We start from the raw sequence: 27,986 nt of genomic DNA on the forward strand, positions 1-27,986 counted from the left end.
GTATCGACCTCTTGCTCTTGGTAATTCTGGATGGATGGATGGATGGATGGATGGATGGATGGATGGATGACTAGTGGGTAATGAATTAGTTGACGTTTATGGCTGTCCAGAAGTTATTTATATCTAAGCCATTCTGGATTGATGCTATTAATCTTTGCCCGTTGGTCCATCACAAACCTTGGCCACATTTAGTATTAGTATTTCAGTCCAAACACCACTAGGTGGCAATAAAAGCAACACTTGATCTGACTTGGCTGATGATCGAATTCACAAGTTTAGTTGACAGCTTTCAAGGCAATTATAAAGATGTGTAGGCTTCGTCGAAAAATGTTTTAGATTGTTTGAAAGACTGAATAAATATAATGCCACTGAGATTTCTTGGCTCCAAAAGACTGGAATTCAAAAACCGTTTTAGAATTTTGAAACATTTAAAGCAAAGAAACACTATGACGTAAAGTAAACCAAAATACACATTTCAGCTCTGTTTCCAGGTGGCTAATCAAATAGGAATTGATCATGTGACTCTTTGCACAGATAATCAGATGTTCTTTCTTCCCTGATGCTCTGTGGATCATCTCGAATCATGCTGGTGAACATCATCATCAGGTTTTGTGCAGCTCCAGTGCTGCTAAAGCCAAAGGAGACAAACCACATACTAAGACATTCTGATATTCATGTTATGCCAGTTTGAGTTCTGGGACTCTCATTATCCAGGTCCTCCTGGGTTACATAAGCCTCTTAATGCAGAGGAAGACTGGCTTTGACTAAGACAAGTGCCTCATTATTTTATACATGGAGTATTTCATTATCATAATAATTGATGGCAGCGGCTCAAGTGACAGCAATCCTGAGGCCTGGTACAGTTGTATTAGTAATCGTCATGTGTGTTCAGTTGGATTCAAACTGAATTCTTTTTGTAAAGAAGCCCCTTTAAAAAACAAAATTAAAAAATTAAAAAAGATCATCTTTAACCATATGAACTGACTGTAATGAGACATCCTAAACTCATCTGTGATTAATTAGTTCTTTTAGTTAGAACCATAGATAAATGCAGATGTTCTTTTATAGTGTCTTCTTTTAAATAGGTGGCATTTATGACATGTTGATGTAAGGAGAAAAGCTCAAGATGTAGATGAGTTTGTTTCTTCATCAGAACAAACCTGGACAACATTGAGCATTCCATCAGTTGCTCACCAATGGATCCTCTGCAGTGAATGGGTGCCGTCAAAATGAGAGTCCAAACAGCTGATAAAAACTTAAAAGTCAAAAAGATTACTTGTGGATTATTGTGATGTTTTTATCAGCTGTTTGGACTCTCATTCTGACGGCACCCATTCACTGCAGAGGATCCATTGGTGAACAAGTGATGGAATGTTACATTTCTCCAAAACTGTTCCAATGATAAAACAAACTGAATGGCCTGAGGACGAGTACATTCTCAGCAAAAAAAAAAAAAAAAAAAAAAAAAATCCCTTGAATTTGCTTTAGAAAACAAGTTTGTTCTAAAAACATTGTCAACGTATGGCATGTGGCATGGACTCTGAATTAAATTAATAATAATATAAATATAATTTTGTAATTTTTGTTTAGCTGAATATGATAAACTACATTAATAATCATGTTTTCTCAGTCACATACTGTATGAATAAAACAAAACTGGAGACGAAACAGAATGCTAAGAAAATCCACAGCATTTTATTAAACTGATCATTTATCTGTACAGAATTAGGGAAACCAACAAAAAGTCTGATTTGTCACATTAATGTTACATAGCAAAATGAAGAAACTGAGAAAATATCACAGCCATAACCTTTTTTACGATGTTTAGTCCATTTGCAGTTCATGTGAAACATGACAAACTGCTGTCCAGCAGACGCTGGAGCCGCTTACAGTTCAGAGGAGCAGAGAAAGGCCATTTTAAACAAAGCAGGATCATCTCTGGCTCTGCACTATGATCTGCAGTGTCACCAGATTTTGCTTTCGGCTTCAAAAGATGCTCCTCCACACAAAGAAACAAAAACGGTCTTTTGCCTGAATCCGAAAATCTCTGGCAACGTGAATTGTGCGCAATTAAAAAAAAAAAAGGTATTAAAAAAACATTGTCCAAGCTAAATTATTTTTTCTTAAAAGAGAAAGCAAGTATACTAGTTGTAAGAGTTGGAAAGACTTGATATTCCATGCACCTCCTCCAAAACTGTTTAAGGATCACTTATGTTCCACACTAGTACAGAGTCCAGACCGAACAGAACACAGGCTCACTTTGAGTTTTGATCTATGACCCATCACTGTCAGCTTTGTGATTTTTATATTTATTTTTTTAGTCTAATGTGATAAAAACCCACTATAAAACAGTTATATGTAAAATAGTAAAGAAACAAAAAAGAATGAACCAGTCAAACCAAAACAGCCCATCATGACCAGTCTCAAAAAACATGAATTAGCAGAAATATATTTGGAATAACGTAACTTTTAACATTTACTTATCTACAATATATAGTCAAACATGATCATATGATCAGTAGAATTATACAGTCCAAATTTCAATCAACCAGAAATCTGGGACACTGTCTGCGATTTGCACATTAGATCTATTATTTACAGAATAACATTGAGGTCATCAATGCTAGAGGTAAGCAGTGTACCTGTGGCCTCTCCAGCTCCGAAGCTAAATATTCAAATGTACAAATCTGTTCCCAAATTTGTGAATCTATTAAAGGGATAGTGCACTCAGAAATGAAAATTCATTTACTCGCACTCAGTGTTGTGTCAAACCTATCAGTGAAACCCGAAAGAAGATATTTTGAAGAATATTGGTAACTAAACTGTTTTGGTACCCATTGACTTCTATTGTATGGACAAAAATACAAGTAGTTAACTCGAACTGAAATGTCTTCAAAATACTGCGTTGAGCAGAAGAAATAAATGCATATGGTTTGGTTTTGATGACAGATTTTTCATTTCTGGGTGAACTATCCCTTTGATACAAGGACAGTGGATAAATTAGTTCCTTAGAGCTTTGCACACTCTTTGAGAGACACCACATACAAATGTGCATGGATTTAGACAACTGAACCCATAGAAAACTCCTCTATAGCAGTTCAGCTTTTGTCAAGAAAATGAAAGGGTGAATCCCACAAAACCCATCTAAATAATAGTGCAAAATAAAAATGAAATTTTGATCATATTTCATGTGTGTGTGTATATATTCTGTTTTTGCATTATTATTTCCATGACAACTGGTTTATCTGTAAAAATACTGATTAATTATTATTATTATTTTAATTTTATTTTGGGGTAAAATGTGACCTGAACAGGATTTCATGAGAATCGCCCAATTACATTTTCCCAAAGCAAAGCAGATATGAGGTTATACAGAAGGAGATCTGGGGAAAAAAAAGCATGCATCGACTTTTAGAAAAACCTTTTGTATTCGTTTGTCATTTGTATTTTGTATGTCAGATGTTATGCATATAATCATCACAGTTATTGTCAGAGTAACTCAATAACAAATTAAAAAGACAAGTATGTCATTCTTTTCATGTTAGAGATGTCTGTGGGTTCAGCTTTGAAAAAATACAGAGCCACCATCCATGGGGACTAATGAATGTTTCCTTTCACTGGTATGACAGAGAAAGAGAAGGCAACATTAGAACATAGCTATGAAATAAGTTCTAAAACATTTATCTCTACACACACACGCTTGCACGCACGCATGCACAGAGGCACGCAAATTTGAAACCAAGATCAGCACATTTGTTGTAAACAATAAATAAGGCTTAAGCCAAACATAACAAAACATCAAAAAAGTGCAATCGTCCTGTGAACATTCAAAGTACCTCTGAAAAAAATACATCTAACAGGGTGTACAGTCCTGTTCGGTCACAACGTTGGTCCGCAGGAAACTTGGCTCTGGACAATCAAACCATCTTTATCATTAAACTTTCCGACAGAGCTACAGGTCTGTTTGAATTTCGCACTCTTCGTATATTAAGCATTTAATGTCTAATGCATTATTAATGTGCAAACCAGATGTTTATAATTCTCATATCAGTAGGGGAATCTCACAAAACCAGTCCAAGACCATGTTTGTCATATTTCAGACCATAATAAACATTAAATTGTGCTTAAAGAAAATTATATGACATAACATTATTTTCTTTTGTTGCACTGCCTTTGTCGATTTAAATAAATCAAAAAACAAAAGAGTGAAAATACTGTATTACAGCAATTCAAAAAATGACTAAAATGAAATTTGCAGATGCAAGTTGTCATGGGGAGTTGTCATGATCATAATGAGATTCACTCAAAGACGTGTTTAATATTATTCTGTTTGTCTTTGCCCTTGATAATCAAACCATCTAGTAATATGTCATACTTTGCAAGTTTAGCACTTAATGTCTAACGTATCTTAAACGTCTTTGTCCTGACTAATAAAAACCACCGTTTCATGTCAAGATCATTAGAGTTCTTCATATTAGACTAGAAAAACCACCTTAGCTCCCCAGTGCCAAAACATTCAGGAGACACCCAAAAACTAATCCCACCCAAAGTGATTCCACCTTGTGGTTTAAAAAACTGAAGTGAAAAACAAATATAAAAAAATGGCTTCCGAATTTTCATGTAAGCTGCTAATAAAGCCCCATTGTTGTCAAAAAATGGAAAAAGATACAACGATAAAATACTGTATTGACACATGACCATTTTACAGTCAAGAAGTAAGGCTGTCACTCTCAAAACAAAAATAAAAAACATATACTCAAGACATAATGTCCCAAAACGATCTTGATCCTGTCTGAGGAGCGTTTCAAAGGTTTGGATTGAGGTGGGTTTCAGTGGCAGGATGGGCTTGCCCACAGAAGGTCCACTGACGGCTCCCAGAGAACAGCGAGGGCAGGAAATGACGCGTGAAATGGTGGACGGGCGGCATCCTCGCTCTACCTGTCTTTCAGCTCTCTGGTCACACGTTTGGTGATGCGGCCACACAACAGCCCCACGAGGAAGAGGATGGACACGGCCAGAGCAGTCATGAGCAGGATGTAGTTCTTCGAAGGTGACGTCATGACTTGCGCAGCGAGGTCCGAGAAACCTTCAGCTGGTGCCACCTGGGAAATCACTAGATCTCATAAAAAAGGAATTTTGCTAAACCTGGCATAACATTCTTTAGGGTACATTCTCAAAGTGAAATGTTGTTCATAAATACTGTATAATAATACTAAATATCAAGTATAACATCTTTAGTAATAAAAATAATCTACTAAAAATGTGTTTGTGTACATACATATATTTGTAAGAACAGTAATAATTATAGTAATATTAATAATAACAATGATTTATTTTAATATAATAATTTCTTGTTGTTATTCAATTATTTATAATAATGACAATAATTATGCTAATACATTATTTTGATAATTATAATAAAATACATTGGTGCTAAAAAGTAATTCTAATAGTAACAACAAACAAATTTTAATATTAATACTATTAGTAAATTATTTAATATAATTGCATCTTTGTCATCATTAATATTAGTTTAATATTAAATAATATTAATAATAAAGATTCATTTATTTAAAAAAATATATATATATTCTTGCTGTTATTGCATTAATAATAACAATTATTATTGTAATTTATGTTAATAAATGTATTATACAGATATGTATAATAATAATAATAATAATGTCTGAATGCTGTTACTAATAATATATTTTTTTTTATGAATTAATTTCTTATTTATTGTTAATAGACAACTTTAAAGAACAACTTTATCTTAATATAACAATTTCTTTCTAATAGTAATAATAATAATTTTAATGCAAAAAAGACAGCTAGAGGTTGGGCTGTTATGTAGTAAAAATATTTAAGAAAAATTCTTAGTAGTTGTCCATCTGGATGATGTGTTTGTGTTTGTGTGTACTGACCTGCGCTGCATAGCTCCACATGTCTATGCGGTCCTGTAATCTTCTCTTACATTCAGGCTGTAGACGCACCTGCTTGTCCTGCAGAGCTTCCATCAAACAGGACATTTCTGGGAAAGAATTTCAAACACAGGGAGTCAGGAGCTCCAAATTACAGAGTTAAAAAACACACACATCCTAATCACACCATCTGTCAGTCCCACAACTTTCATCAGTCTCTCAAATAGACCGGGCACCGTGAATTAAACAACACAAAATGGTATTTACAATGCATTTAACTGTTAAACAGAACATTCAGTGAGAAATAATGTAAGAAGTGACATTAAGAAGATATTTGAGGTTTAATATGCAGCTATGTGGAGCAAGATTCTAAGATTAATTTCTGATCGTGTCACTGTATTGTGCCACACTCACGTCTGCCTCTTCCAGGGTTGATGGCTGCACAGTGGTGTTTCAAATCCAGAGCACAGGCCGTGTGCAAGACAGGATCCACAAATATGTCTGCTTTGCTTTCTTTGAGCATGTTCAACACCTCCTACACGTGGAGAAGAGGATGAAATGACACTCAACTCGTACATGTCAGATTAATATAGCTGTGTGTGAGTGCCACACACTGTTGCTCATTTCACACGTGAAGGTGTTTCTTAAAGAGACAGCAGCAAAAAACACTCTTTAGGACAGGATGAAGGAAATTGTTGTGAAACACTAAATTATGATTGTTCTGTTGTACTGGATGTTTAAATAATTACACTACAGTTCAAAAGGCGGTATGTTTGTTATTGATTTTCAAATCCTCACTGAAGATCCTTCAGAAATCATTCTAATATGCTGATTTGCTGCTCAAGAAGCATTTCTTCTTATTATAATCAATGTTGAAAACAGTTGTGCTGCTTCATTTATTTATTTATTTATTTTTGTGCAAAACTTGAATAAATGTCTCTTTTGATAGATTTAGTGCGTCCTAGCTGAAGGTAAATAAAACTAAAAGAAAATAAAATTAAAGATTTTTTTTTTACATTTCTTAATTTCTTTAAAAATACATAAATATGTAACTCTACATATTACAACATATCTAATATGACCCATGTAAAAATGCTATATACTGTATACATACACACATATACCAGATAATTGTATATATATATATATATATATATATATATGAATATAAATAAAATGAATACCTATGCAACCACTCATGTGTCTAATGGGGGAATCTCCTCTTATCAGAATAGCAGATATGGGTTTATAAAAACTGATGATGTTTCTATAGCAACAGATGCAGAGGAAAGCAGTGTGTAGCAGATGAGGCATGTTTAAGGATGTGTTTTGTACCGTTTTGCACTCCTCCTGTTTAATTTTCAGTAGGTTGTTCTTCAGACACTCCTCCACTTGACCCGTCTGTTCCTGCGCGGCAGCTTCCTCTGCACACAGCCGCATGATCTAACACACACAAACAGACACACACCGACTAAAGATATAAAATCTCCATTTTTTTTGAGAGTCTGCCTTGTCTCTGTCTTTGTTCATGTGGCCTTCAGTCAGCAGAATATCACTCAGAGATCATAGTCAATTTTCTTTACTGATCCATCAAGAGACCCATTTCACACCATTTCTGCTTGATTGCTCCCTGAGAGCCTATGGCTCATGGAGATCATAAATACAGGGCTTTTCTCAGAAAGACTACAGGAGGAGGGTCCCTGTTCCTGTCCATATTCATCTGCAACACTCTCTGCAGCACAGCAGATAAAAACAGCCTTAATACAACAACACTATGAAAAATCTTTCATTAACAAAAATAAGATGGCTAAGCCTCGGTGCAACCGTTAGCGAATATAGTCATCACATAGTAACTCATTTAGACTGTCACTTCCACATACAATCCTAATAAGTTAATGTCATTCTACAGTTTCCTGTCCCACAAAGACAGAATTAAATAAAGTAATAAAAGGTAAGTAGACTAAATGTAAATGTATCATCGCTTGGATGATCTTTTAGAGCGATTTTAGACGCCCCCTTACCGTCTCTGTACAGCTCAAAATTTGTGTCTTGACATGTTTAAACAGACTGTTAGATTTCATAAGGATGCTACTGAAGGCCATGAGCTCCGTTCCGAACACTTGCAAGCTCCCTACCTAGACAGCATTTTAGGCATCATTAAAACAGCAGGCAGCAAATTGGTACTGATTTATATCAGCAGTTTGGTCAGAAGTTTAAAGTTCAAATCGTATGTATCCTTTAGCAGATAATGCAATCCCAAAATACACTGCAGTGAGCTGAGAGATAGAATCAAAGGAAATATCAATTTTATTCAGTTATGAAAAATATGAATAATTCGATAAAGAAAAGAATGCTTTAAATTAGTCACTCATGCATTTTAATTTCACTGACCTCTGTAGACAGTACACATAAAGATGTCTCACTAGGGTTTGGGACAGAGCCCGTGTGTCCACGCACCTCATTCCTGCAGTGAACCTGGAGCTGTGGATCGAGCCGGTAGTCGAGCGCTGACTCCTGAAGAATCACTCTGATCTGATCCTCACAGTCTCCAGACAACCGCTGGGAACAACCGGTTTAAAACTGTTAAACAGTCTGCATTTCCACATCAACACTCCCACTCACACGCTAATAAAAGAGCTTCCATATCCGACCAGCATGTGTTTAACACACAACTCTACAAAAATAACATGATTTCAACTTACTAATCAATACTTTGTATCCATAAAAGTCATTATTACTATAGTATTATTTCTATATTGTATTATTTATTCATATTTTGAATAAGCATTTTTTAAATAATTAGTTTTTTATTTTAGTCATTTTATGTGCTTTTGTCATTTAAAAAAAAAAAAATACTTCTATATAGCTTTAATTTATTTTATTTTATATATAGTAAATAAACATTTAGTCAACATTTATAAATTTCAATTGTTTTTTTACATAAAAATTTTGTAAGTTAATATTTTACATTTAATCAATTAAATTAATTACATTTATTTTAGCTTTATTTCATATAAGATGAAAACAAAAAAACAAAAAAACAAAAATATAAAAAAAAATCAAAAATTTATCAATAAAAATAATATATATAATTCAATAAAATATTATCACAAACATTATTAAAAATATCAAAATTCTGTTATTATTATTATTATTATTATTATTATTATTATTATTATTATTATTTAACTTTTTTTATTAATTTTTTTTCATCTATTTATTATATTTATTTTATTTCAATTACCAAAAGTAATTTTTATAGTTTAAGTTTAAAATAATTAACAGTAAGAGCGATGATATAAGTAAGTAGCTGCACAATAAGCAGGATAATGTACAGTCAGATGATCATTATAGCAACATAAACCCTTCAGTATTGTACAAGACTATAATTTTGCTGTAATACTGGGCTGACTGTGTATTATCCCTTACATACTCGTTGCTAATATTCAGTGACACGCATACCTGGTCTGCATACTTGAGTTTAAGGCAGGATATGACTTGACCCTCCAGTTCGTTGGCGTCACTGGCTTTATTGAGAACGCTTTGACAGAACTTGGGTATGTCTGCTTTACAAGCCTTCCTCAACACTGGGTTCAATCTGTAGTCTGAAAACACCAACACAGCAAAGAAATTAAAACAGTAGCATTACAAAAGCTGAAATAATTCAAAGATACTTTAAGAAAAGAAAAAAAGCTAGGAGGCCATTAAATATTAGATTTAAGGCCAGGAGGTAAAGACAGAAACTAGCCTCAGAACAGAACTTAAGGAAACAGTTCCAGAACCAAAAATTGGAGATTTAGACGACAGCTTAAAAATAAAAGCTGTAGTTAACTGTTAATGAAGTGCATATGTGTTTGGTCTTCACCTGTGTTCTGAGTGATTTGTCTCTTGGTGATCATCTGCTTACACTTGGGATCCATTAGCTCACTGTTCTTGTTCAGCTTCAGACACTGCAGCATGTTCTTAGCATCCGACTCTGTGCAAAAACGCTAAACCAAGGACAAACAAGTTGCAAAGGACAAAGAAAGGAAGAAACAGACTTAACTACTGACTGGACTATCTATGGGAAGCATATGGAAGTTTACAGACTCTTTGAAAAGCAAGTATGTAGTCACTTAGCATGCGCTTTTAGCCAAAATGACTTGAACATAATGCAGATTTCAGTCCCTCTATAATGTCTGTAGATAGCTAATGGCTCAGTCATTTTGGCAAATGAACTGGCAATTTTGTGATTATAAGCCCTCTGTCTTTTCTGTTACATCACACCACTGCTCTTCAGTGATGTAATGTGGCAAAAAACTGCTAAATATTCTTGTCTTAAATTGTAATTCATTCTTGTGATGACAAAGCTGCATTTTCAGCATCATTACTCCAGTCTTCAGTGTCACATGATCCTTCAGAAATCATTCATATATTCTGATTTGATGATGATGATAATAATAATAATAATATCATTGTTTTGCTGTTTAATATTTTTGTGGAAACCTTGATACATTTTTATTTCCGGATTCTTTGATGAATCAAAAGTACAAAAGAACAGTATTTATTTCAAATAGGAATCTTTGTTAACATCTCAAAAGTATTTTCTCTCACTTTTGATCAATCAATGATTATAAGTATTAATTCCTTTCAAAATATAAATCTTACTCACCCCAAACCTTCAAATGGAAGAGTATTTGTTCATTCAATGCTATTTCACTCAAAGACAAGGTTATGCGGTTTAAATGTTTAATACTCTTTTCCAAATCAGGTCCGATCTATCAGCCGCTTCACTCTGGCCCCTTGTTGATCTTATTGAGTATAAGTTAATTAAAACATGGGGGTTAAGCCATTACTATTGATCTTTGACAATCCAGAGTACGTTTATAACCATCAGCTCGTTCTGTTTGACAGGAAAGCTTTCGGTAATGAAAGAAATGTCAGGATGCGATCTAAGGGAACTGCAGAACTTGCCCCAAGTTAGTTACCTGCTAAGACAACTCACCTTGATCATCTGCTTGCACACTCTCATGAGCTGATAGTCCAGCTCGGGATCCATCATTTCAGTTTCCTGAAGCTTAAAGATCTTTTGATGACACACCTGGGACAGCTGCTTCTTGTTCTCTTTGAGGCACTCAATGATCTGAGAAGAAGAAGACAGAGAGAGGCGTGAAAAAAACAAAAGGTTATGAAACTCTTCTCCAACAGTTAGTTAATAGGGCTCTATTCTTCACCGCTGCAGCATTTGATTTTTTCACTTATGCTGTCAAGTTAAGGTTAGTCAAGGTGATGATTAAATGCATTTTTAAAATAACAATCACACTAAATTAATACTACAGACGGACAGCTCTACACATTTTCTATGCATTTCAGTGGTGGTAGTTAAAGCTGGAATTGTGTTGAAAGCAAGAACATTTCTTATTATGGAATTTTCATGTAGGTCAGAGGGCACGGTTAGATGCATTAATATTTTATTGCATTATTATTATTATTTTTAATAACTCAAGCTAACCTAAGCTGTTACCTGACTAAACAGGACCCTGCCAGGTTGCTGACTCCTGAATAAGTGTAATTACTGTATGTAAACATGTGTGGTCATATGTTAATGTGCTCACAGTTGTGTCAACATGATTTATGGCTGAATCATTTTTATAGCTAGGTTTTTAATGGACTGGGCGAGAAAGTTAAGAGCGTTACACAATGAAAATTAAAAAGCAAGGAAAATCCTACTTTGTACTTTGCATGTGTGCAAACACCCGGCTTTGCATAACATGTATAACAATCCCACTCTGTATAATATGCATTTTGTATTTTGCTATGTGGTTTTAACCATCTGGCTGTAATGTAGGATTTTCCCCAGGGTTTCCACATTAATGGATTAACATGATGTTTTTCAGTCTTTTCACCTAAAGTGTTTTTAATCATTTTATAAAGACTGATGGAGGAGTTTTCCATTTGTTAAAAATGAAAATTAAGTTAAATAAAAAAACAACAACTGTGTATAAATATAAGTGGAACTCAAGACGGCATGATATTAATTCAAATAAGACAAAAACTTTAAAATAAGCAAGAACAGATAAAAATCTAATTCTAATTCAAGCATTTTTATTTGTGAATTTTAAAGACATTTATGATGTTACAAATGTTACAATTTAGGAATTTTAAAAATGTGATTTCTAAACCTCGAAATGTTATTGAAATTAATAAAATCTAAAAAAAAAATCATGGAAATTTCTAAAATGAATACCTTTTTCTAGTTTTGTTCTAAAATATTTTATCTGGACACTATTGCTATATGTGAATAACAATTTTCTTTTTAACTCTCCATAATTACACAACTATAAAAGCCATAGAACATTAACAAGAACATTAAATTATTGCAATTTTAGTTATTTTAATATAAATTGCCACTCCTAGTAAAAAAGGTAGAGATGCAATATTGGACACTGAAAGGCATTTTTATGACCTGGAAATTTCAATTTTAAACTTTTTCTATATTTCCAGGTGCTCCATGACTGTGGGAATCTTGTTATATGAATCTTCTTTCTCTAACTAGACAAGTTTCATCATGCGTCTGCGTGCAGCAGCTGCAGGTGGGTGTATAAAGCTATCTAGAAAAGTAAAAGATCAAAGTAAACCGTTACCTGAGCATTTCCATAAGCTACAGAGGAGCAGAGCTTGTTGATATCCTTCTTACAAGCATCATGCAGCTCAGGCTCCAGTCGAATGTCCTCCGACTGCAAATGAAGGGGACAGAGAGTGTGACATCTGATCTCGCAGCTTCAGAAGACTTGGAATATAGCGCATGAGTAATATATGGAAAAGTTTCATGAAACTTTAATGGTTCTTTTAGGACCTTGGTCGAATAAATTACAGTCCACTTTTGTTGTAGAGTAAAAAGTGTGTGATTTAACTTGAGTAAAGTGAATTCACCATTTCCAGCTCTTCCACTCTCAGCTGTTTCCGACATTTGAGAGACACACGCTGATCTTTCACATCCTGTAGAGTGTCGTTCCTCACTGTGGTGCTCAAACAGATGACCACATCCGCCCTGAGGTGGAAGAATAACGAAATGACACATGAAGAGGGTGAAGAGACACTGAGGCAGAGAATAAAAAAAAAATTGCAGTTCAAGAGGATGAATCTGTGTGAGCGAGAGAGAGTGCAACAGTGCCAAAATAAGAGGAGACACACAGAAAGGCTGTGATGATTTAAGCCTCCATGAAAAGATGTTATATAACAAATAAATCACCATCAAAATTGAATGACAAAATCCAAACAGAGTTTATGCAGAACATTTCAAAGCCTGAAGAGACAGCTGCAGGATTTGTGAACTCACTTCTTCTTAATGTTGGGACAGAGTTTGAGTACGTCTTCTTTACAGGCCATTTTGAACTTGTAGGAGAAGCGGAAGTCCTTCATCTGAACCTGTAAAAGTACAACCCATATCTCATAGCCTATATGAACTGTTAGATATTTCATTGTGAAGTCCACATCAGCCTGTATTCATTATATAAATTAACGCAATTTCTTTAATATATAATGCAATTTATTTAGTAATAGTAGTGTTATTTTAGTATTATTGACGTGCCAAATATTTTATTAATATCTTTAATCAGTTTTTATTTTTATATTTTTAGTTTTTATTTTGGATTTTAGTTACATTTTTAGTAATTTAATAATTTTTTAGTAGTTTATATAGATAGTTGTGCTGTCAAACGATTAATCGTGATTAATCACATCCAAAATAATAGTTTTTGTTTACATAATATATTTGTGTACACTGTGTATATTTATTATGTATATATAAATACACCCACATGCAGTATATATTTTAAAAATATTTCCATGTATATATTTATGTTCAAGTAATTGATATTATATATAAATATTTTAAATGTTTAAACTTAACATATTTTTCTTAAATATAAACATGCATGTGTGTGTATTTATATATACATAATAAATATACACAGCGCACACACACACACATATCTATTATGTAAACAAAAACTTTTATTTTGGATGCAATTAATCGTTTGATAGCACTAATAGACAGACAGATAGATGGATAGACAGATGGATATTAAAATAGATATATTAGATATGTTGTAAGTTTTATTTTTGTTTCAGTTTTAGTAGAAGTTAACTATAAAAACAATGAAAGCATCTAATTTTCACTATATATATATATATATATATATATATATATATATATATATATATATATATATATATACGCAAAATCCACTCAAAAAATGTGATGTCAGTCTCAATATTGCAAATATTGGGTGATTGATTAGCATGGTCAATACCCCAAACCAGCCCAAAACCATTCAGCACACTCTGTGCTGGGACAGCATGACATTTAGGAAAACATTTACTTGTCATCATTCAAACTGAACATAGGGAAATTGTTTGTGTGACTGGCTTACAAGCTGGAAATGAGTGACGCCCACAGCACATTTATCATTCATTTCCCTCTGATGTTTGTTCTGCACCAGGCATTCCAGAAGATTCCCCGTGTCTATCTGATTATCAGCTACGTCCTGGGAGAAAACAGATCGACATGAGGAATTCAGAGTTAAAAAATAAAAGGAATGTTTGGATGTGTGTGTTGCCAGTACTAACGTGGCAGTGGCTCTGGATGACCGGTTCACAGGCTCGGATCAGCAGGGCTTCAATCTGAATGTCCTGTAAACACAACAGTGTAACCATAAATCAACATCATTTGTCCCAAAAATGCCTAAATTCTGAAATTCTATATATTTAAATATAAGATCTTTTAATGCGATGAAAGAAGTCTCTTATGCTCACCAAGGCTGCATTTATTTGCTCATAAATACAGTAAAAACAGTAATATTAGACAGTCTATTTAATGTACTTTAAAACAGAATTTATTCCTGTGATGCAAATCTGAATTTTCAGCAGCATTACGCCAGTCTACAGTCACATGATCCTTCAGAAACTATTCTAATTCTAAACACTTACTATTATCAATTCTGAAAAATTCATTTTTGATACAGTTTTATCAGAATTCTTTGATGAATATAAACAGTTCCAAAGAACGGCATTTATTTGAAATTGAAATTTGCAACATTTGTAACATTGTAAATGCCATTGTTCATCAATGATTAATTCATCCTTGCTAAATAAAGTATTAATTCCTTTTAAAAATATTTCTTACTGACCCCAAACTGTTCAGTGTTAATATGTATAAACAGTAAACAGTACAATAAAACAGTAACTATAACAGTAACAAAACAGTACAGAAGATCCTATCTTATAAGCAATTTCTTTTACGCCTCACCCTTTAAGACCTTATCCACTCTAAGGTTTATGTACATGCTGTGGTGTGGAATAGGAAACGTACCTCAGATTCCAGTTCTGTCAGGTTGCCCACCACGTCTCTGCAGCTTGACACCAGCTCCTCAAGATGGTCCTGAAGACACTCCAGCTCCTGAGGCAGACAAAACCAACTCTGACTCGATGACCTAATGATGCTCATCATGTACTGAGGAGTTTCATCCCAAAAATGATGTTGTACCTGTCCGGTGTCTGTCTTCTCACTGCACCATTTGCCCAGGTCAGTCAAGCAGCGTTTCTGGAGCTCAGGGTCCAGCTTCACATCCAGAGCTCTCTGGTGAAGAATTCTCTGGACTTCCACCTTACAGTCCCTGGTGAGCTGCACATGGAAGTGATTTTGAATATTATGACAAAATATCAGTGCAATTATTTATTTTGATATTATCTATTTTGCAAATTCAATGGATGAAACCAAAACCACATGCTCTCTATTTGACATGTTTGTTCTCTCATATAAAATGACCAAAGACAGCTGACTTTTCTATGTGTTTCCTGTATGTAGTAGGTAGTTCCTAGTCAGAGTAAACTGTAATGTGGACCAGACTTCATGTTGATTGTCTCTTTAGTGTTTTAATAAGAACTGACTAAAATGCACATTGTTTGTGCTTCTTACCCGTCTGCCCTGCTCTTCTGTCCGGTAAGCGTGGCGGTAGAGGCAGGAAAACACAGCGCCAGGAGGCATGAGCTCACTGCTCTCGTTCCAGCCTGGTGTGTAACACAGTCTGGACGCGTCGTTCTGACATTTACGGTATAAGATAGGATCAAGCCTGGAGGAAAAAATACACAGGAGACAAAAATGAGTCACATGCCTAACCTCAACCTCTGACCTCGTGATGTGAAAGTAGAATTATGTCAACACCTGAAGTCATAAAACTATATGTACACATATACCAATCACATAACTTGATCAAAAGTGACTTTTCTGAGATTTTTATAATGTTACAAAAGATTTGTATTTGAAATAAATGCAGGTTTTTTAACAATTCATCAAAGAATCAACAAAGACATTAAATGGTTTGCTTTCCACAAAAAACATTAAGCAGAATGACTGTTTTCTACATTAGTAATTACGATAATAAATATTTCTGCAGTTCTTTTTTTAACTTTCCATTGATCAAAGAATCAATTTTTGACAAACACAAATTTGTGTTTCCACAAAAATATAAAGCAGCACAACTGTTTTCAACATTGATAATAATATAAAAATATAAAATAAAATAATTCTTGAGCAGCAAATCAGTATATTAGAATGATTTCTGAAGGATCATGTGACACTGAAGACTGGAGTAATGATGCTAAAGAAATTCAGCTTCGCATCACAGGAATAAATTACATTTTAAAATGTATCCAAATAGAAAACTGGATAACACTTCATTTTAAAGCATTCATGTATAATGCATTATAAAGGGATATTAAAGGGTATAATGCATTATAATTATTCATAATGTGTATTATTTTGCCGTAAATAATTATAACGGAATTTAAAAAGCACAGAGTAACAATGAATTGATACGTGTTATAATGTATTTACTGTAATTATAGTTATTTGAGATTATACAATGCATTGTAAGATGCATTTCAAGGCATAATTATTGCATTAAAATTACTTTTATAATGCATTATACATAAAGGCTTTAGGTGTTACCGAAAACTTATATATAATATTTTACAATTATACTATTTTTATTGTATTTTTGATCAAATAAAAGAATAAGAGGCTTCTTTCAAAAACATTTTTACAAATCTATTTAACTGTAGTGTCTGTTAGATACATTTAGTGCTAGTTGCATGAATCAGCATCTAAAAACAAAAGAAAAAAAAATCCCCTCTGCCAAGATTTGTTCACAATAGAGAAGAGAACAACAGTCTCTGTAGGGCTGTAACAAACAAAGCATCACACAGCCAGCCTGTCACAATGGACCATCAAACCAAATTGCTGCTTCAAACTGTTCTAATTAAAAACCACTTGAATCTAATGGGCTGTGAATGAAGTTATGACCATCTAATGGTTTTATTATAATGGCACTGTGTGGGCATCCTCTTCGAACTGAACAGATGAGAGACACACGCAGTGAAGGTCGCATCAGGCACACGAATCAAACTGCAGACGAGTGCTGAGCTATTAAACACGTACAATGACGACCCCCGACTGACTGAATGGATTTGAACGTTATTATCACACAAACACACTCGAAAACATCAAATTGAAAGCGTAAGGGGGTTTCAAGGGTCTTATTTTGTATGAGTCATCAGGTAAGGTCAGATAAGGAAAAAGGAAATGGAAAGGTTAGGTTGATTACTTCCAGTCTCTTGAAATGAAGTACTGCAGCTCCAGAAGACGGTGTTCACAGTCTTGAACCATCTTCTCCGTGTAAAGATGCTCCATTAAACAAGACAGAATCCTACAAACACACAAATACATGTTTTTTAATATTTAATCCACCAAAATAAAATAAATGCAACAACGACAACTTTATATCATACATCATATAATAAAACACTGCTCAGCATTACTGCAGAAATAAAAGAAAAAATTGTAAATAGTACATTTGTATTCAACACGGATGGCATTATATGATTATACAATAAGCTGACACATACTACAATATGTTATTAAAAATACATTTTAAATGAATACATAAAATAAACTAATACATAAAATAAATCATAAATAAGAAAAAATAATAATTTAATAAATATAACATTTTCAAAATAGATAAAAAAAAAATTCAATAAACAAACAAACAAACAAACAAATCCCTTATTTGAGTCTCTTCCGTCTCATTTTTTTATATTTTATTTGACAAATATTATAAAAATCAATGAAAAATTAACAATAATTTAATAATAACCAATTAGAAATTAAATAAAAAAAACTGTTTAATAAATAAACCTTTTTAAACATTATAAAAATAAATAAATAAAATAAAAATCTATTTAAAAAATAGTTGCATTCTTCATCTTTCTTCCTCTTAGAAAAATGAGAGTGACACATTTGCACTCCACACACACTTAATTGGATCTGACTCTCTCTAAATCCACTGCAGGTTTATATGGTGCCTGTGAGAGTACTGGTGCTTTAAACAAAGCAATGAGTCTAAATCTCTACAGGAGTGTTATTTCACCCAAGTACATCCTGTGACAGACTACAGTTAAACTACTGCTGATGACAGAGAACAATAATCCACGCTCATTGAAGCTTTCATGCAAGTATTTTCACTATATCAACATGACTCACATAGGGTCTCCACTGCGGATGTGTTTGCAGGCCGTCTGGATCACAGACTCACAAGCTTCATTTAAAGCACGATCAATCCGGTAATCAGCACCGGGGTCTGCTGACTGGACGAGAGTCTGGAGCTACAAGAGACAAAAAAAAAAATTCTTGAGCAGCAAATCATCATATTAGAATGATTTCTGAAGGATCACGTGACACTGAAGACTGGAGTAATGATGCTGAAAATTCAGCTTTGCATTACAGGAATAAATTACATTTCAAAATGCATTCAAATTAAAAACGGTTATTTTAAACTGTTATTATTTCACAATGTTGATCAAATAAATGCAGTACAAACAGGGTTCTTACTGCTGTCTGGCAGAGGTTGTCCACCGTGCCCTTGTCCCCGCGGGTGACTCTCATGAGGCAGTGCAGGGTTCGTCCCTTGCGGTGCAGTCCTGAGCAGTGCGCCTCGATCTCTCCTCGACAGTGCAACACGATCTCAGGGCTCAGAGAGAAATCCTCCATTAGCATGCGTCTGTAGTCCAGCATCTCACCCTGACAGTCTCCGGTCACCGTACGGCCTGAGATGACAGCAGTAAAACCCACGGGAAGGAACGTAACAATGAACAAACTTATTAGGTTGCAGCAAATCAATAAACAGCCCTGAAGAGGGGAACATGCATGAATGAGAGAAAAGACTATGACTGGAACAGAATACCAGCGCGTTATTTACCGGTACTGCACAGAATATACAGTATACTGCATTTATTGTTTAAAAAAAATTCCAACGCATTTGTGTGATATTCACTAAATATTAAATTACTTTAGAGTCATAATTTATAATAACTGATTTAAGTTTAGCATTTAGCCTATGCTGATTATTATTTATTTTATGGCTGATATTAAAACTCCATACCATTTTGTCTAAAAAAAAAAAAAAAAAAAAAAAAAAAAAAAGTACAATAACAACTAAAATATTTTTTTAAAACTACATGTGAATTTAGTACTTCTAATATGGTACTAGTCTAAATGTAAATAGGAGTAATAATTATATGGTACCACTACTACTACTACTAATGAATAATAAAGTAAAATAAAAAAACATGCACAATTGAAAACCTAATATTAAAACAATATTGAAAAACAAAACCCAAAAAAATCTTTAGTATATTTGCCTATAACCGATATGGTACTAATTAAAATGTAAAAAAATATGAACAGTAATCACATGATAATAATAATAATAATAATAATAATAATAATAATAATAATAATAATAATAATAATATGAATAATATTCCAATTAAAATAAAAAAAATGCACAAATGCATACATTATCATACACCAAAAAAACTAAATCTTTAATATTGGCCCATAACCGATATTGTACTATTCTAAATGTAAATATGAATCATAATCTCATGATAACTTGAATAATAAATAATAATGATCAAAGTAAAATAAAAATTAACATGGGCAATTAAATATCTAATATCAAACAATACTGAAAAAACTTTAATATTAGCAGATAACTGATATAGTATTATTTGAAATGTAAATGTAAGTAATAACCATAATATGATAACAATATAATAATAATAATAAAATAATAATAATAATAATATTAATAATCAAAGTAGAAAATTAATATCATTGATATCTTATATCAAACAATACTAAAAACATTTTTTTATATATATTAGCAGATAACCGATATGGTACTATTATAAATGTAAAAAAAATTATTAATAATAATGATAATAATAATAATAATAATAATAATAATAATAATAATAATAATAAAAGAGTAAAAATCAAAGTAAAATAAAAAATAACATGCACAGTTAAATATCCAATATCAAACAATACTAGGAAAAAAAACTTTAATATTAGCAGATAACTGATATAGTACTATTCTAAATGTAAGTAATAATCATAATATAATAACAGGGATAATAATAATAAAAATAATAATAATCGAAGTAGAATATTAATATCATTGATATCCAATATCAAACAATACTAAAAACAAAAAATTAATTTTTCAACATTAGCAGATAACCGATATGGTACCATTATAAATGTAAAAAATTATGATAATAATAATGATAATAATAAAGAGTAAAAATCAAAGTAGAATAAAAAATTCCAAGTACAATTAAATATCCAATATCAAACAATACTGAAAAATAAAACATTTTTTTACATTGGCAGATAAAGATGTGCTACTAATGTAAATGTTAAAATGAATAATATTTGTTTGATAATTACATGAATGAATGAATGAATGATAATAATGAGTAATAATCAATTTAGAATTAAAAATGAACATGCATAATGAAATATCCAATATCAAATAATACTGAAAAAATAAAAAGATAATATCGGCCAATGTCAGAGTAGAACTGTAGTATGATGATACTGAATGACACGAACAGACCTCTGTGAACAGCAGACTCCAGGCAGAGGAGGAGGTAGGAGAGTCTGGCCTCTCGGGCGCGAGGCATGCTGGTGTCCGGGTTACAGCGGTATTTTCGTAGGTCGGCCTTACAGGCCTTTGCGAGGGAGTAACTGACTTTATAATCTTGAGCAATGAGCTTCTGCCGAGTGGTCAGGGCGTTTCTGCACTGTGGACAGAGATGCTTATTAAACACACAGACACTCAGACAGGACAAACACACACACTAAACTGACCACCAACATTCCTGCGGCTCCTTCTAGACTATGACTTCAGATCAGAAACTGACATTTCATGCACATTATGTTGCACGGATTTGTTTGAGAAATAAAAAAACTGCTTACGTTTACATTCAATTTGAGTTTATTTGCCATAAGTTGTATTAAATTAAATATATCGGTAATTAGAGATGTCCTGCACCTTTTCTGACATTGCTTCCTCAAATTTATGGTTGAACAAGCATTTGTACACTCTGCCCTCTCCCACCTGGGTCTGTAACCAAAAAAAACATGTTAAGCATTGACAGATCAATACAGGTCAATCGGGAGATATTGGATGCTTCATGTTCGCACATCACAACACATCGGCCCACGGCTCCTCCTCCACAAAGCAGCTGTGTGGTCTAATCCTGTCATTCTGACTCACAGCACATGAGAGACAGCTGTCAAATCATACCAGCCCACCCCCTTCCAGTAAACTATATACTTGTAGCAAGTAGTAGAAGTATGCAAATTAGGCTGCAGTTATTGTGATGGATGAGAGGAAACTGTTAGAGAAGCTGACACATACATTTTCACAAAAGCGCTCCCGGTCGTCTCGGCAGGAGAAGTAGAGGTAGCGGTCGAGGTGGAAGTCGTCTGCTGATAGTTCAGCCACTCTCATGATGGACTTTTTGCAGGCATCCTTGATTTGACGAGCCTTATCCTGCTGCTCTGCTTCCCGGACCACAGCCCTCTCCAGACACGCAATCACCTCACCCTGAGAATGCAGGTCCTAACCAAAAAAAAAAAAAAAAGACTAAATATTTGGCCTCAGGACTCTGGACAGCTTGGCTTAGGGTTTATTTTGGGACAACAGATATGTTAGACTGAATAAATAAAAGGATAAAAGGGAGGAAGGAAAAATGAATCACAAAGTGAAAATGTAAACCATTTTATGTGTAAACCAAATAGATTAACAATGATGCTTTTGAATGCAAGACAAAAGAAGAAATGACAAATTCCTTCATATATATGTAAAAGTTTTTGGTATGTTAAAAATTTTAGTTTTGCATTTTTATGAGCTTTTTGCCTTTTTATTACTATCATTAATTGTATAAAGTTTTTGATAAAATATTTAAAATATTATTAAATCATTAATAATATGGTTTTATATTTTAATTTTTATAATTCGTTTTAATTATAATTTAGGTTTAGTAATGTCTTATATACTTTTGTTATTTTTATTATTTTTTTCCATTTAGCTTTGATTTATTTTTATTTCCATTTCAGCTATATTAGTACTTCAATGTAAAATGATTTAAGCTAGTTTCCAAGGAAATATTTCTAACATGTCTAATATTTATTTTTTCATCCGATTATTTATTTATTTCAAACTAATAGTTTTAGTTAATAACAATATAACAACACTGTGAGAATGAGGACAATAAATAAATAAATAACAAAAATAAAAACTAAATTATAAAATATATCAAAACAAAATAAAAATAACAAATAAATAAAAGTTAAATAAAATTACTTTTTAATAAAAGTCTGCTGAAGAATGTTGCCAATTTTAGATCATTAGTTTGTACATTTGTACAGCCATGCGTTTAACCACTAACACATCCTGAGGTCCGGGAGAAAACATCATTCAAGGCGACTGTAAACAAATTACACCATAAAATAGTGTTGATAATGATATTCAAATGCCCACTCCAAGTAATTTAGTGTCAGAATTTAAGGCATGCGACTTAATGACAAATAATGAGTGATATTTAAAGGCAAAAGGCACTACAGAATGGGAGCTGTCAGTTACTCATATAATAGTACCTAATTACTGCGTAACCCGTGATCTAAAAGACATCTAAAAGATGCGTAAACCCACTAAGCAGCTAAATATAATCTTCACATCTTGTATGTTTGGCAGTCTGAGCTTATTTAGGCTATTTTCAGTCAATGAGCAGACAAGTCTAAAGTTAACTTTTTTAATTTCAGCAGAGTGCACCCGGGGGAACGAGGCTAGTGCGGTGAACGGGTGCCCATGTTCCAGCACGCCCGGAGGAATGTGGACATTTCGGGAACGGCAGAGTCACTACATCACAGAGCCATCTGGTACCAAGCCAACACCCTATGGTTTCCCAAAGGGATATTCTAGAGCTTTGCGGTTTTAAGTGGGCAAGGAGTCAAAGTGTTCACAGCTATTATTGGAACACAAGCTTACTTTTTCTCCGACAGCAATGCTTCCACACTGCAGGGTGTTGATGTCTTCTCTGCATTTGTCCATAAAGCCACATATGAGCCGATAGTCGCTGAAGATGATGCTGGTCATCTTGGTGATGTACTGATGGCACTGGCGTTCTGTGATGTTGGCGCGGTGGTCCACCAGGCAGGACATCAGATAGCCTTTCCCCCGCTCCTCATCTGCACACTCTTTCAGCTGAGAAACAGATTTAAGGCTCTTTTCATTACCCGTGAGAAGAAGCAGTCAAGGATCAATGCAGCAGACATGAAAAAATTCACATTCCTTATTTAATATCAAGTCAGTTTCAACTAATGGTAATTAAATTGTGTATTCAACCACAAATGTGCATCAAAACACACACACATACACACACACTTGTGAAGAGGTTAGTGGGAAACTTTTGTCTATTGAGATTCATTTTAATTACATTATGGCAGCTCAGAGTGCAGTCAAACATAAAATCACACTGCATTACAAATGTAGACGTCGGTTCGTCTGCATTGAAATTAGGGCTGCAGGATAATGGGGGGGGGGGCATATTTCAGCAATATATATTTAAATTACAGAAAAATACAGGATTTTTTGGGTTACATTTTACAATAAGGTTACATTTGTTACAATATCTATTAATCTTTGTTAACCGTAGTTAATAAAAATACAACTGTTCAATTCAAATAAAATATACCTCAAATCAACTAAATAACAATAATATATAATTTTTATTGCTAATACATAACTAATAAAAAAAAAAATAACCAAAAAAAAATAAATCACATAAAATAAACCTCCAAGCAACATTATTTGTTAACTAATGTTAACAAATGGAATCTTATTGCAAAGTGTTCCCAGAATTTCTTAATTTGGAATAATCATTCTAAAATGATTGGGGTGACTTTAAATAATAAATAAATCAAATAAATAAATAAATAATAAAACCTTTTTTGAGTGTGAATTGTCATTTAAGGACTAAAATATTTGGTAAATAACTTTTTTGTGATTATTGTTAAATAAAAAAATTAAACTAATTAATATATTACAATAACACAATTGTGCTATTAAAAAAAAAGAAGAAAAAAAAAAGGATTTAATAAAAATAATTTCCATAATTTCCAACATAACGGAATAGATTTATTTTTAAAGTTTAAACTATCAAGCTTTTAATTAGATTGTTTGCCAGCAAATAAATATGGTCTTTGTATCTGTGTGTTTCAAAACGAAATGTGGCACGGTCTTCATTTACAGTGTTTCAGTATGTCACTTCACAGTAAATGAATCAAAACACTCTGAATCACTTAAACACTGGATCATGAAGTGAAATTACGCATTTATTTAATACATTAGAAGCACTAAGCCTTATTGCGAGCTCAACTGTATTTTGATATATTGAGCACCAACAAAAAAAACAACAAAAAAACAAAAAAAAAAAACAAACAAAGTGACACACACACACACACACACACACACACGAGTTGAAAGCATGATTAAACTGTTGGGGAATTAAAGAGCAAAGGACCAAAAGAAAATCGACTCAACAGAAACTGACCTCTAACATGGTGCTCGTACACACTTCCAGCGCCACGGACTCAAACTTCGGATCTGTGGTCAGATTCAGCTTGTAGTTCCACAACAGCTGGCAACATTATTAGAAATATAAAACATAATGTGACTTTGGTGTTTGTGAATCCATTCGAGTGTGATCTTTTCAATGAATCTTTTGATTCAGTTCACAGGTATAAATGGTTCATTTATGAATCAGACTGTTTCAACTCACTGTAAAGAATGATTATCAGCAAATAAAGATGTACATTTCAATCTATTTTTTCACACAAAGCTATTGTATGACTTCAGAACACTTTAAAAAGAGCACACTAATCATATGCATGTCTTTTATGATGCTTTTGCATCCTTTTTGAAGCTTGAAGGCTTCAGTTCCCATTGGTTATAACTGCACTAAAAATATTAGTGCAGTCTTCAGTCCGCAATTTCTCTCTTTCATGTTCCGCTGTACAGGTTTGGAACAATGCAAGCATGAGTAAATAATGACAATCTTAATGTTCAAGTGAAATATTCCTACAAGTCAGTGCTTTCAGAAGAACCTCTAGTTTTGTGGAGTCATGAAGTTTACCAAGGACAAGTCTGGCAATGCAGTTAAAAAGATGTAATGCTTTCTTTGTTTTATGGTTTGAGCAAGAAGTAACTTGCTCAATAGAAAGTAACTGATTTCAAAAATGAAACATTCTCTTCAAAACAAACAGATGTCAGCTGAAGTAAATGGCCTTGTAGTTACTGTATCACGCTCCACAGCTCGAAAGCTCTCTGTAATGTGATTGCACATTAACAGTGACACTAGCTAAAAGTGCTGATAAATGTACGTTTCAAAAACGCAAGAATAATTTCTTTATCTTAATTATTGCTCAACTATGAGCCTTGCATAATGAGACGGGTGACTCAGGCCTGAATCATACGCTTAAATTTTGTAGACCAGGTCTCGCGCTGCGGCCTTAATGAGAACATCAAAGAAGATCAGAAACAGATACCTCTCTCGGGACCCCACCAAATTAACTGCGGGCTGCAGCCATCATTAGATGGTGATTAGGCCATTATTCTTCTGAAATTACTTGCTGATGTTACTGGTCTCTAAATCCTACTGACGCATTCTCTCGTAAACCTACAAAGAATCGGTCTGAAAGAATGGAGTGAACAGGGAACATCACCCTAAAAGATGTGTGGAGCTGTGAAGATGAGTCACGTCGAAGATAATTAATCATTTTTGAGTACTTACATGGTTGCAGTCTGCAGCAATTTCTGTATCCTGTAAAAGAAAGAGAGGGAATTTATAATCTTTTAATTTTCTCTTCATTTCCTACTCCTTATTAATTCTGTATGACGTTTATGCTCTGAGAACTGTAATTGTTAATCATGCCAATAAAGCTTTTTTTACTGGCAAGGGAGGTAAAACAAAGACAATAAATATATAAATATAATAATATAATTAATAATAAAATATTATTATAAAATAAAATGAAATAATTAAATAGTTCGATGTCAACCAATACTGATATGGTTTTAAAATACCAACTTAATAAAATAAAAAAATAAAAAAAAATAAAATGAAAATAAAATTGGGGAAATGGCACAATCCAACAGACTTTCCAATATCAACCAATACTAATACATTTAGTAAAATCCCAAATTTATGAAATAGAATAGAATGTCTGATTTTATTTACAAATAGCATAAAAATAAATGTAAAAGCTGATGACAGAAATTACAATCCAATACACTGTCAAATATTAACCGACAATATATTTTTTTAATCCCAAATTTATGAAATACATTTTTTTTCTACTATGATTAAAAATAAAATAAAAACAGATTAAACAAACAACAGTTTTGGGTATTTGCCAGAGTATTACATCTCTTCCAATACAAACATATTTGTTTCACAGATAATATAAACAAACAAAACCACATACACAAATGCCAGAAAACAGCATTATAAATAAAAGTTAAACAATTACAGATGAATTACAGTTCCTAATCATACTGAAACAAACAATAAAGTATCAGCTATGACAAAAGAATAGTCTCTTAATAATTCAAGCAGATAAACAGAATGCCTTGTGACCCCTCAAACCTTCAGTTTTCCTCATCCTTTCAGCAGCCTGTCTGTTTCTTCTCATTCTGGCTGGGTTAGACCCCTGACTGCTAACTGTCAATAAGCACAGTCTCTAACCTAGCACAGTAAACAACTGCTGAGTGACTCATAGAGCATGAAAATGCAATTAGCAATTGTCAGGGGACGACCACAACATAGTCAAACAGGCAAAAATCAATGCGCATTCACATACAACGCCCTAACAATGGCTTGACAATAACGTACCATCCTTCAGCTGCCCTCGATGAGATGAACATCAAAGCAAAGACATTTTGCTAGTGTGGACACAAAACGACATGTTTAATGTTACAAAGTTAGCGGAGATTAGAACATGTGCTTTTAAGTAAATCTTAAAATTTTAATCTTTCAAAGCAAAAATATTTAAGTAAAGATGTCTGGTGCATAGACCGATGACTGAGCATGTGCTCCTGGATTTAAACGGGTATTTATAAGCTGACATTTAAAAAGCATCTTCTGAGACAACATTACAGTGAATCTTGCAAACCCTGTCAAAAACATGTGCAAGTCATATTTCATGCAAATTTCAAAAGAAACAAATAAAGATATATCATAAAATAAAATAAATTTACGTAAAACAACACAACAAAATATCAAAAAACAAAACAAAACACTAAACAAAACACCACAAAACAAAACAAAACAACACATAACAAAAAACACAAAACACAAACACGAAACAAAACACAAAACAACACAAAACAAAACACAAAACAACACAACACAAAACACAAAAAACAACACAAAACACACAAAAAAAACACAAAACACAAAACAAAACACACAACAAAACAAAAAGAACACAAAACAAAAAACACAAAACAAAACACAACAAAACACAAAACAAAAAACAAAACGCAACACAAAACAAAAAACAAGACAAAACACACACGCAAAAAACACAAAACAAAACAAAACACAACA

The 27,986-nt window shown here is 33.1% G+C and overlaps 1 protein-coding gene across 1 annotated transcript in view; it reads right to left on the reverse strand.

Moving 5' to 3' along the window:
* Positions 1 to 1,673: 1,673 nt before the first annotated feature.
* LOC109109414 (Golgi apparatus protein 1) overlaps positions 1,674 to 27,986 on the reverse strand; it is a 39,525-nt gene continuing 13,212 nt past the window's right edge. Inside the window, exons 2-26 of the mRNA XM_042744496.1 lie at positions 26,169 to 26,198; positions 24,930 to 25,016; positions 23,366 to 23,581; positions 21,734 to 21,937; positions 21,365 to 21,436; positions 20,927 to 21,113; positions 18,853 to 19,067; positions 18,505 to 18,626; positions 17,567 to 17,668; positions 15,880 to 16,033; positions 15,448 to 15,585; positions 15,274 to 15,360; positions 14,532 to 14,594; positions 14,336 to 14,449; positions 13,240 to 13,328; positions 12,834 to 12,951; positions 12,545 to 12,637; positions 10,906 to 11,043; positions 9,787 to 9,910; positions 9,384 to 9,526; positions 8,379 to 8,480; positions 7,257 to 7,364; positions 6,336 to 6,456; positions 5,925 to 6,031; positions 1,674 to 5,102 (exon numbers count right to left, since the gene is read on the reverse strand). Of these exons, the coding sequence (XP_042600430.1) occupies positions 4,935 to 5,102; positions 5,925 to 6,031; positions 6,336 to 6,456; positions 7,257 to 7,364; positions 8,379 to 8,480; positions 9,384 to 9,526; positions 9,787 to 9,910; positions 10,906 to 11,043; positions 12,545 to 12,637; positions 12,834 to 12,951; positions 13,240 to 13,328; positions 14,336 to 14,449; positions 14,532 to 14,594; positions 15,274 to 15,360; positions 15,448 to 15,585; positions 15,880 to 16,033; positions 17,567 to 17,668; positions 18,505 to 18,626; positions 18,853 to 19,067; positions 20,927 to 21,113; positions 21,365 to 21,436; positions 21,734 to 21,937; positions 23,366 to 23,581; positions 24,930 to 25,016; positions 26,169 to 26,198 (3,102 nt within the window). The 3' untranslated portion in view covers positions 1,674 to 4,934. The remainder of the gene's footprint in view (positions 5,103 to 5,924; positions 6,032 to 6,335; positions 6,457 to 7,256; positions 7,365 to 8,378; positions 8,481 to 9,383; positions 9,527 to 9,786; positions 9,911 to 10,905; positions 11,044 to 12,544; positions 12,638 to 12,833; positions 12,952 to 13,239; positions 13,329 to 14,335; positions 14,450 to 14,531; positions 14,595 to 15,273; positions 15,361 to 15,447; positions 15,586 to 15,879; positions 16,034 to 17,566; positions 17,669 to 18,504; positions 18,627 to 18,852; positions 19,068 to 20,926; positions 21,114 to 21,364; positions 21,437 to 21,733; positions 21,938 to 23,365; positions 23,582 to 24,929; positions 25,017 to 26,168; positions 26,199 to 27,986) is intronic.

The sequence above is a fragment of the Cyprinus carpio genome, chromosome B18 (genome assembly GCF_018340385.1).
Source record: "Cyprinus carpio isolate SPL01 chromosome B18, ASM1834038v1, whole genome shotgun sequence".
NCBI classification, from domain to species: domain Eukaryota; kingdom Metazoa; phylum Chordata; class Actinopteri; order Cypriniformes; family Cyprinidae; genus Cyprinus; species Cyprinus carpio.